Here is a 12,400-nt window from a genome sequence, read left to right as displayed (position 1 = left end):
AGGAAAATAAACCGAAAAACTGTAATTCTTAATTTGCTGCTAATTTTATTTTTGCAAAGCGTGCTGCTGTGGCAGATCGGGAAGCTCTGCTAATATTTGGCGCCCACAATTCGAATAGGAGGGGGAGCACAAGTCGCTGGTGTAGGTACACTACTGGCCATTAAAACTGCTACACCACGAAGATGAAGTGCTACAGACGCGAAATTTAACCGACAAGAAGAAGATTCTGTGATATGCAAATGATTAGCTTTTCAGAGCATTCTCACAAGGTTGGCGCCGGTGGCGACACCTACAACGTGCTGACATGAGGAAAATTTCCAACCGTTTTCTCATACACATACAGCAGTTGACCGGCGTTGTCTGGTGAAACGTTGTTGTGATGCCTCGTGTAAGGAGGAGAAATGCGTACCATCACGTTTCCGACTTTGATAAAGGTCGGATTGTAGCCTATCGCGATTGCGGTTTATCGTATCGCGACATTGCTGCTCACGTTGGTCGAGATCCAATGACTGTTAGCAGAATATGGAATCGGTGGATTCAGGAGGGTAAAACGGAACGCCGTGTTGGAGCTCACCGGCCTCGTATCACTAGCAGTCGAGATGACAGGCATCTTATCCGCATGGGTCTAATGACTACAGCAGTATGATTTCGTATCCGTGTTTGGCGACATCGCGGTGAACGCACATTGGAAGCGTGTATTCGTCATCGCGATAGTGGCATATCACCCGGCGTGATGGTATGGGGTGCCATTGGTTACACGTCTCGGTCACCTCTTGTTCGCATCGACGGCACTTTGAACAGTGGACGTTACATTTCAGATGTGTTACGACCCGTGGCTCCACCCTTCATTCGATCCCTGCGAAACCCTATATTTCAGTAGGGTAATGCACGACTGAATGTTGCAAGTCCTGTACGGGCCTTTCTGGATACAGAAAATGTTCGACTGCTGCCGTGGACAGCACATTCTCCAGATCTCTCACCAATTGAAAACGTCTGGTCAATGGTGGCCGAGCAACTGGCTCATCACAGTACGCCAGTCACTGCTCTTGATGAACTGTGCTATCGTGTTGAAGCCGCATGGGCAGCTGTACCCGTACACACCATCCAAGCTCTCTCTGACTCAATGCCCAGGCGTATCAAGGCCGTTATTACGGCCAGAGTTGGTTGTTCTGCGTAGTGATTTCTCAGGATCTATGGACCCAAATTGAGTGAAAATGTAATCACATGTCACTTCTAGTATGAATGAATACCCGTTTATCATCTGCATTTCTTCTTGGTGTAGCAATTCTAATGGCCAGTAGTGTAGTACAGTCTTTCGAGCACACAAAGTAAGATGGCTTGGGGAATACTGAATTAAATTACTAAATCCACTGATGAAGACTCTAAATTCGCCTGCTCAACTTCGGCACAGATTAAAGCAATTACCATTTGATTTTAATTTAGTTTCAACCCTCGGAGGGGCCGATCGGTCCCCCCCTCCTCCCACCCCCCCTGCCCTGTACACCTTTTATACGCCCTTGGATGGATCGATGACAGAGCAGCATCAAAAATTTAATGTATAGTAAGTTTATATAAGCGGGCCTTGTGTTGTATACCTCAGTCATTAGGTAACTACCGACCACGCGACAATACATCGGTTGTTTGGTGCGACGTGGCAGGTGTTTTTTTTTTTCCCCCACACAGAGGGCCTGATGAGCGGCGTGGAGACGAGCGTGCACGCGATGCTGATGTTCTCGGGCGCCATGGAGGCGACGGCGTCGGCGCTGGCCTACTGCCTGCTGGAGGTGGCGCTCAACCCGGGCGTGCAGCGCCGCCTCAGGGCCGAGCTGAGGGCCGCCGGGGCCCTGCAGGGAGCGGGCCGCCGTCTGCCCTTCGACGCGCTCGCCGGCCTGCCCTACCTCCACTGCGTCGTGCACGGTGAGCGCCGGGCTTCCCTTGGCGGCCTTTTCTGCCACAGTCCGCGGCTGTTGCGCTTCTCAGATTGCGCGGTCAAAAGTTACACTGAAAAAACAAAAAAAGAGCCAAATCATTAGTGTCCTACATGCTTTCATATTGAGAGGGGGGAGGGGAGTACTTTGTACCCGCCAGGGTAGCCGAGAGCGCTAACGCGCTGCTTCCTGGACTCGGGTAGCGCGCCGGCCCCGGGTCGAATCCGCCTGGCGGATTAACGACGAGGGCGGATGTGCCAGCCAGCCTGGATGTGGTTTTTAGGCGGTTTTCCACATCCCGCTAGATGAATACCGGGCTGGCCCCCATGTTCCGCCTTAGTTACACGGCTCGGAGACTTCTGAACACATTAACACTATTCCGTGGATTAAACTAGACGCAGACAGCTGGGGTACACTAATTCTGTCCCGGGGGGGTACAGGGTGGCGACAGGAAGGGAATCTGGCCACCCCTTAAACATTAACATGCCCAATCCGATTAACGATGGCCGACCCTGCGTAACTGTGGGACAATGCTCAAGCGACAGAATAGAATAGAGGGGGGTACTTTGTTCCCACCTTTTGAAATTATTGTACTCTATAGTCTGATTTAAAGTAGTTGCCACTTGACGTTTGCGCTGCGAAGTTGCGGCGTTGTCACGTCAAGCACTGGCTGGAGGCAGCCACCTCAGTGCATCGCTATCCCCGCCGATAGGAAATCGTTTTAAAGCCTGTATCTTCTACAAAAAGTAAGTAAATTTCAAACCCACGTATGATCTATATCTCTACAATGTCTCTCAATCTGTCAAATATCTATTCTTAATTTTAATTAGGACAAAAGTTACGTTAATTTGTTTGAAACCATTTAAATTCTCGATTTCGCAAACAGCTTCTAACTTATCACGTCATTACTGAAAAACTATTGGTGTCACAGCAAAATATTATTTTTCCATTCATTACCAAAATAATGCACTCGGCAAAGAATCCTTAAAAGTTTTCGTAGTGCATTACGTTTCCGGTATATAAATTTCTGAAAACAGCGTTTTTAAGCAACCCTATCAGTACTGAACTCGAAACAAGTATGACGTTTAAAATCTCTATCCCCTATAAATATTATGTAAATATTTTGAAATTTACTTGCAGTATCGGTCTCAGTGGCATCTGTAAGCATATCAAATATTTTTTCTTAATTTTAATTAGGGCCGTTGTTACATTAACTATTGAAGTGTGAGAAATTTTCGCGTCCGGAAAAGTTTTCTTCTTTAGATTGCAAATCTCGAAAACTATTACACACATTCAATAACATCTTGGCGTATATACAAAATGAAATAGAATTAAAATTTAGTCTAACTTACCGTAAGGAGAGACGAGAGCTGGCCAACCAGTATTTCTTAGTCTCACAACAACAATAAGAATTAATCGAAATAAATTCGCAAACACAATATTTAATGGCAGTAAGTACACTACACACTAATCAGACAATGCGAAAACACCGCTTAATTCAGAGTCGGAGTCAGTGGAACTATCCATGTCGCTGCTCGTATTGACAGATACACTCCTGGAAATGGAAAAAAGAACACATTGACACCGGTGTGTCAGACCCACCATACTTGCTCCGGACACTGCGAGAGGGCTGTACAAGCAATGATCACACGCACGGCACAGCGGACAAACCAGGAACCGCGGTGTTGGCCGTCGAATGGCGCTAGCTGCGCAGCATTTGTGCACCGCCGCCGTCAGTGTCAGCCAGTTTGCCGTGGTATACGGAGCTCCATCGCAGTCTTAACACTGGTAGCATGCCGCGTCAGCGTGGACGTGAACCGTATGTGCAGTTGACGGACTTTGAGCGAGGGCGTATAGTGGGCATGCGGGAGGCCGGGTGGACGTACCGCCGAATTGCTCAACACGTGGGGCGTGAGGTCTCCACAGTACATCGATGTTGTCGCCAGTGGTCGGCGGAAGGTGCACGTGCCCGTCGACCTGGGACCGGACCGCAGCGACGCACGGATGCACGCCAAGACCGTAGGATCCTACGCAGTGCCGTAGGGGACCGCACCGCCACTTCCCAACAAATTAGGGACACTGTTGCTCCTGGGGTATCGGCGAGGACCATTCGCAACCGTCTCCATGAAGCTGGGCTACGGTCCCGCACACCGTTAGGCCGTCTTCCGCTCACGCCCCAACATCGTGCAGCCCGCCTCCAGTGGTGTCGCGACAGGCGTGAATGGAGGGACGAATGGAGACGTGTCGTCTTCAGCGATGAGGGTCGCTTCTGCCTTGGTGCCAATGATGGTCGTATGCGTGTTTGGCGCCGTGCAGGTGAGCGCCACAATCAGGACTGCATACGACCGAGGCACACAGGGCCAACACCCGGCATCATGGTGTGGGGAGCGATCTCCTACACTGGCCGTACACCACTGGTGATCGTCGAGGGGACACTGAATAGTGCACGGTACATCCAAACCGTCATCGAACCCATCGTTCTACCATTCCTAGACCGGCAAGGGAACTTGCTGTTCCAACAGGACAATGCACGTCCGCATGTATCCCGTGCCACCCAACGTGCTCTAGAAGGTGTAAGTCAACTACCCTGGCCAGCAAGATCTCCGGATCTGTCCCCCATTGAGCATGTTTGGGACTGGATGAAGCGTCGTCTCACGCGGTCTGCACGTCCAGCACGAACGCTGGTCCAACTGAGGCGCCAGGTGGAAATGGCATGGCAAGCCGTTCCACAGGACTACATCCAGCATCTCTACGATCGTCTCCATGGGAGAATAGCAGCCTGCATTGCTGCGAAAGGTGGATATACACTGTACTAGTGCCGACATTGTGCATGCTCTGTTGCCTGTGTCTATGTGCCTGTGGTTCTGTCAGTGTGATCATGTGATGTATCTGACCCCAGGAATGTGTCAATAAAGTTTCCCCTTCCTGGGACAATGAATTCACGGTGTTCTTATTTCAATTTCCAGGAGTGTATAATCAAGTCTTCGACACTTGGTTGTAAGATACCTTCATTGTTCTATGCGTTCTGTATCACTCCTTTCAATTGATACTGTTCAACTGTGTGTGAAATCTTATGGGACTTAACTGCTGAGGTCATCAGTCCCTAAGCTTACACACTACTTAGCCTAAATTATCCTAAGGACAAACACACACACCCATGCCCGAGGGAGGACTCGAACCTCCGCTGGGACCATCCGCACGCGATACACTACCTTCTACCAGTCTTCCGATGTCACAAGTTCAACTGTCTCTTTCAAAAGGCGTTCCACTTCGGTTAATGTGAATTTCTTATTTTCTGCAGCAATATGCCGTTTAACCTGAGCTCATATCAGCTCTAGTGCGTTGAAATGGCAATAGTAAGGAGGCAATCTGAGCACTTTATGCCCGTATTTTTTTGCTACTTCATCCATAAAGTAAATCGGGTTCTTTGGCTTGTGTTGCGACACAAGTTCTAATAATTCTGCCCTTGTCAAATTACTGTCGAACTGTACCTTATGTTTCTGTAACCAGCTAACAATGTCGTTTTTCCTCGTTGCCTTTGTGGGTGCTTTATCTCGTATTACTGAGTGATAAGCAGCGTTATCCATAACAATGATAGAGTATTTTGTTGAGTTCTGGAGCACACAGTCTTCAAACCATTTCACAAAAGTATTGTGGTTCATCTCTTCGTGGTAGTCAGAGGACTTATTTGAACTGAATAGCAGCAGACAATTTGGAATGAAACCTTTTGAATTTCCGGCATGTGCTACAATTATCCTTTTTCCTCTGCCGATCGGAGCTACCATACTACTGCTGATAGTACCGTCTGTCCAGACTTTTTTTAAACTGTGTCCTGCATTCACCTATGTTTCATCAAGCCAAACGATATCATCAAAATTTGTCCCCACTAATTTTCTAAGAAAGCGCCATCACCAGGTTGCAATGTCTTGGCGTTCCATTAGTAACTTTCTGCCAGAGATGGATTTACAGCGGAATCCTAACATTTTCACGACTCGTAACAAAGACGATTTACTACCGTGAAACAGGTCAGCCGCTGTGAGGGTAGCATGCAGTTTTTTGAGTGTTGGATACTCCTTCCTCGAATAAAATGCATATATTTGACGACGAATGGCATCTTCCTGAAAAGAGTAAAGTTTTGTGACCCTCTTCTCTAGTCGCCTCTTTTTCCCAGGCGTCTACAATTTAGATGACTCACTTGAGCCTTCTTTCGTGAATTTCTCCTTGCAGATTCTTATTACTGATCGTTCGCTAACTTGCAGAGCAGCTGCAGTTCGCTCCACCACCTTATCCAAGGAACGAGAGGCCCTCCTGCATCCCTCTCTCTCTCAAAATACTCCCTTAAGGAACACACGTATTTACGCGTATAACGACGCCATACCCGCCACTTTTTGGAGGTTTCCGAGGAGTGTGCAGCCTCGGCCTCCCTCTCTTGCGACTGCTTTCCTCAGACATGGTAAACACGCGAAGCTACAAGTCACTCAAATCTCTCACCCGCACGTCTACAACGGCTCGCTGAGTACTGGCCTCAGTCAGCTCAGCAGAGCGAAGTGGCAACGCAGTTGCAGCCGACAGCGCCGGCTGCCATTTGTTTATTGGTGGCAGGAGCCCTGAAGCCCGTTGCCTGTCAAGTGACAACTACTTTAAATCAGACTATAGTCTGTTATTTCGTACTCTAAAATTTTGAAAAAAAAAAAAGTGTTTGCGGTCTTTAATGAATTCTTCTACCAGATTCCACAAATATTTTAAGTTTTTCAATCGAACGTAAGCCAAAAATTTAAGTCTTATTTGTACAAGTCACTTCTCCAATGCACTTCATATTAAGTATTTTCAGGTTCAGGACCTTACTTACACATCAGTATTTCATTAAAAAATATGTTGTGAATAAAAGTGAATAAGAATTAAAGAAATTTTGTTTTTTAGAATGAACGCAAACTGACTCCCTTGGTAGTACACGTTATTGAAAGTGCGCTGATGTTAGATAGTGTGTGCTAGAAGATATTTTCCTATTCAGGACACCACTACACATCTGTACAGCCTTAAAAAGTATGTTGTTAGTATAAGACAACGAAAATTAATGACTTTTGTATTTTTTTCCATTTTTTAGTATGGACATAAAGTCTTCCACCCCCCCCCCCCCCCCCAACTTCCTTGGTTATGCGCGTTATGGAAAAAGCGTTGCTATTGCTGAGGTTAATGCAATTTGTAGAGTTTTGCGTTAGTACGCTCGAGCTCGAGAGTTCGATTCCGAATCTAAAAAGCTGAACTCAGCCCACAGGCATCACTGGATGCGGATAAGGAGGGGCATGTGGTCAGCACACCGCTCTCCCGGCCGTATGTCAGTTTCCGAGACCGCAGCCGCTACTCCTCAACCAAGTGGCTCCTCAGTTCGCCTCACGAAGGCTGAGTGCACCCCACTTGCCAAAGCGTTTGGCGGACCAGATACTCAGCCATCCAGGTGCTAGCCCGGCCCGACAGCGCTTAATTTCGGTGATCTGACGAGAACCAGTGTTACCACTGCGACAAGGCCATTGGCCGGTTCCGTATGTAGGTGTAACTTTTTCTTTAATTTTCTAATTTCAGGCACCTTAATCGTTATAGAGCAGTCACTGCTGGTGTATACAATGGCTACAACAACAACAACAACAACAACAACAATCCATCTACTACTTCATAAAAACTGTTACATGGTCTTATAAACTTCCGAACACTGACCAAGTTCTCAGCTGCCAAGATCGTTAAAATCATTTATTTATATAGATGACCGATTTCGACAATTCTCTGTTGCCATCTTCGGGTATGTTTTTACCATTACATAATCACGTCCATGATGTAAATATAATCTTATCCATGATGTAAACTTAGATCCGAAGATGGCAACAGAGAGTTGCCGGTCATCTACGTGAATGAATGATTTTGCCGACCGCTGTGGCCGAGCGGTTCTAGGCGCTTGAGTCCGGAACCGCGCGACTGCTACGGTCGCAGGTTCGAATCCTGCCTCGGCCATGGATGTGTGTGATGTCCTTAGGTTAGTTAGGTTTAAGTAGTTCCAAGTTCTAGGGGACTGATGACCTCAGATGTTAAGTCCCATAGTACTCAGAGCCATTTTAACCAATAAATGATTTTAGCGATCTAGGCAGTTGAGAATTTATACAGTGTTCATAATTCTACAGATCACCGCCACACTGACGATGTGAGAAGTGAATTACGTGAGAGTATCTTCAATATGCGTAACTCCCACAAGTGGTGTAAAGTCAATGCGCACGTCACTCGAGATCCGGCATATCAGGTCTGCTTTAACATCAACATACGGGCTGCAATATTGGAGACAGTGTCCTGGGTGTCTTCATCTAGCTCGACTGGCTGACTGAGCGAAGGTATCAGTGTGCTTGTCTAAAAATTTCCGATTCCTGTTCGGCAGAGTTTGTGGTTCCAACATGATGGGGCACCTGCACATTTGGGAAGAAACGTGCGACGCTATTTAAGGACAGTCTTTCCTGGAAAATTCCAGGGGTTTCTTCAAGGAGGGACGGTTGATGCAATGCATTTGTCCTGCACTGCCAAAGAATGTGGAAGAACTAGCAGCGCACTTGTTGCCCTTCTAACTGTGGATGTAGTTAAGCTGCGAATAGTTCAGAGAAGCATGATCCAGTATGTCTCTAAGTGTTTGCACAAGCAGGGAAGTCGTTTTTAGCATGTGCTATGTATATCTTTTTTTGAAAGACAAGCTGTCAGTGACATCGCAATATGTATATTTTACACCTTTACACTGATAAATTTTTCTGTTATTTCGGTATTATGACAGCTAATTATATCTATCTAATATTTACTCTTCATGAATACATTGTAAGACAACAAAGAAAAGACCGACCACGAAGGAATTGTACGAATGCGACGGAATCGGTAGAGGCGATGTATATGTACAGACAAAAAATGATTACAGTTTCAGAAGAACTGGATGATTTATTTAAGAGAAACAGCTTCACAGATGGAACAAGTCAATAAAGCCATTGTGCAAGCAGATATGCGGCTTGGCAATGACTGATAGAGTTGTTGGATGTCCTGCTGAGGGATATCATGCCAAATCCTATCCAACTGACAAGTTAGGTAGTCAAAATGGTGAGCTGGTTGGAGAGCCTTCTCCGTTATGCTCCAAACGTTAATAATTGGTGAGAGATGGTGCGACCTTGGTGACTTTGCTAATAGAGTATTCGGCCTGGAATCCTACTGACTGGATTAGAAGTATCTTCAGTGAAGAGTCCCGTTTCGAACTGAGCCCCGATGACCAACTAAGACGTGTCTGGAGACGCCCAGGACAGAGATGGGATACCAGCCTGACTGTCACCCGCCATACGCCTTACAACCAGGAGTGATGGCCTGAAGTACCATTTCTTTTCATAGCAGGATCCTTAGAGCACAGCGGTCCGTCGAAGATATTCTACAATACGACCCGTTTTGTTGCCCTTCACGGCAAGCTGTCTTGGGCTTACATTTCAGCAAGCTAATGTCCGCCTGTATAAGGCTAGAGTTTCTGCTACTTGCCTGTGTGCTTGCCAAATCGCACCTTCGCCCGCAACGTCACCGGATGTCAATCCAAACAACGTTTGGGGCGTTATGGGCAAGACCCTCCAACGGTCTCGGGATCTTGACGATCCAACGCGGCAGTTGGGCATAATTTGGCACGATATCCCTCAGGAGGACTTCCAACAACTGTGTCAATCAACTCCATGCCGAATAACGGCTTGCATAAGGGCCAGAGATGCGCCAACGCGCTACTGAATTGCTCAATCTGTGGTGTTGTTTCTCTTGAATAAATGATCGATTTTTTCTGAAACTGTAATCATTGGTACGTCACAGCTATCGATTTCAGTCCCATCCGGATAATTTCTTCGTGGTGAGTTGTCTTTTCATCTTAGACTTTATTTCTAGCGTGTCTAACAGTTAATTATTACATTTAATGTCAGAAAACTGTTGTTGTAGGATATGTATTGCTCAAGACACAGTGTATATTACAGTGTTTTTGGGTAGATCAAAATTAGAATACAAAAAATAACATCTTGACACCGAATCGGACTCACGATATCAAGTATTCCAACCCAAAACTCTACACACTGAACTAACTGAACAGAACAGCTACTGAGCGCTGACTGTAAATATTTTCCATACACGTGATTACAGCGTGCCAAGTAGGTTATCTTCCACGTCCGTTTTCTGTCAAAAATATCCACATCACGAAAGTTTGTTACAGTCATTATTGTACTGTTCGTATGCGAGGATCGCGCTGTGGAGTTTGAGTGTGCGAATTTAGACTTACCCTGGATATGGAAAGGTTACACGCCTGTTATTTGTTTGAAGGGAGTCGTGTCGTGCATCGCGTAAGAAGGAGCAAATTCTACCACAACATGTTAGAACTCCATAGTGGCAACATCCTCACCCATCGAGACCGTCCACGTTGGTCAGGATGCCACGACTGCCGTATGTAAATAGTATCATTATTTCGGAAGGCCACACACAATGTCATGCAGAACCTCAATGGATTCGAGCCATTAGTCCCAGAGATGACATACTTGCTTGCTCGACCGTGCGGGACTGTGCAGCCACATCGTGTGTCTTGAGACAGGAAATTGTCTTGTGTGCAACAAGACCACCGCTTGCATGGTTAGTGTAAACTGTCACCTCTGTGTACGACTGTTGTATGGGCCCCTCTTGATGCAGCAGCACAGGAAGGTGCGGCGATGGTGGTCCGTCCAAGGGCAACACTGGACACAGGAGCTGCACTACCCAGTCCAAGTTCTACGTACAGAGTCCAGAGTCTTGGAAGAAAGTGAACACTGCCAGATTTCATTCGTCGTCGTCATTTGGGCGTAGCACCTAGCGTGATGCTATAGGGTGCCGTTCGGTATATTCAACATGCTAACCTCTAACTCAGCGGACTCAAAGTTAATGATCAACACTGGACTACGTCATGGCAAGAGTCGCTACATACACATCGTCAACTTGCAACGCACGAAAACACCTTAGTTGATCGATGTAAGAATTACATCGATGTAAGAAGTGCAAAATTCTCCAGAAAGTTCGAGAAGATGTTATAAATCAAAGAAAGCTGAATATGCGACCGAAATCCTGTATTCGGCTTCCTAATAATCACTGTTGGCGAGCTTTATGTGGTATCGTCCAGGACCAGCGGTACCACACCAAAGTAGGCAACGCTGATAGATAGTGCAGGCATTAGCGAGTTCTCTCTGCAATCAGCAACCAATGGAGACACTACAGAAGACCCCGCCTCCCTCTCACCATAGCAACGCTCTCATTCTGAGGTCACTATAGTGCCGAGTATGCAAGAGCTCTGTCCAGTTCGAGACCTCGGCTACAGCAGTCGACGCCATCGTGTAAGACGCTGGCAGTAGTTAATGTTTCATGTGAAATGTACTTCCGTAAATGTATTTTGTACTGCAAGAGAACGTTAATCTGTGCATCAAGTGATACTTTCATAGTCAATAACAGCTGTAAATTGTCCAGCACTTCTGTGGCAAAGAACTGTATGAAAGTGAAGTAAACCTTTTATTCATTTTGGTAATGAAGTGAACTTTTATTTGATGTGTTGTAGTTTTATGAGCCTTCTCCTACAGCAATCTTAAGAACCCACAGCTGTGGCCAGACGATTGTAGTTTCGTCCAGTCACAACACTTTATAAATCGGATTATTGTTAGAGGCTTGTTTTGGAATCGCTACAATCATTCTCTGGATGTACTTTAAATATAACACAACCACCACTAAGACTGTGACAGTTGGCTAGATATTATCTCTACTTCTGTCAGCTACGTATCTATGCTGTAAGCCGCCTTATGGTCTATTGGGAAAAGTACTTCGTGTTCCACTATCATGCCCCCGAACCCCTTCCCTTTTCTCATTCCATTCGTCAATATCGCGCGGGAAGAATAATTTTAACAGTCCGTACGAGCTAGAATTTATGTGCGGCGGAGTCGTATGTTGTCCGAACCTTCTTGCAACGCACGTCCTCGGCAGTTCAACAGCAGACTCACCGATGTTCACAAAGCCTCTACTGTAGTAGCTGCACCGGACTTTGATCATTCTTTCGCGCTTACTGAGCGAATCCATGACAAAACAAGCTGCTCTCCTTGGATATTTTCTAGTTCCGCTGCCATCCTACCCTGTAACGAATCCAGGGTGAACAGCAGTGTTTCGGACCTGGTCTTACGAGGAGTTTGTTAGCTACTTACGTCCTGAGTGGAAAATCGTGTCTGCCTTTTCTATAGTTAGTTTTAAATTATCACTCCCATAAGCTAGACATTTAACGGTTGTGTCTCCAGTAATGGATCGTCATCGCGTAATTCCACAATAATCCATCCTACCTTTTTTATGTGAAGTATTAACATTATTTTAGTCTTCCCAACAATTCATTTCAAAACATAAACAACATATTGCGACATATATTTCTTTATATCTAGTTTGGA

At 46.2% G+C, this 12,400-nt stretch overlaps 1 protein-coding gene across 1 annotated transcript in view; it reads left to right on the top strand.

Moving 5' to 3' along the window:
- LOC126484677 (probable cytochrome P450 6d5) overlaps positions 1-12,400 on the top strand; it is a 176,753-nt gene that overhangs the window by 142,320 nt on the left and 22,033 nt on the right. Inside the window, exon 6 of the mRNA XM_050108271.1 lies at positions 1,684-1,917. Coding sequence (XP_049964228.1) covers positions 1,684-1,917 — 234 coding nt within the window. The remainder of the gene's footprint in view (positions 1-1,683; positions 1,918-12,400) is intronic.

Source organism: Schistocerca serialis, chromosome 6, assembly GCF_023864345.2.
Source record: "Schistocerca serialis cubense isolate TAMUIC-IGC-003099 chromosome 6, iqSchSeri2.2, whole genome shotgun sequence".
NCBI lineage: Eukaryota > Metazoa > Arthropoda > Insecta > Orthoptera > Acrididae > Schistocerca > Schistocerca serialis.
Note: the sequence above shows the minus strand (reverse complement) of the source record. Positions and strands in the feature narration are given on the sequence as shown.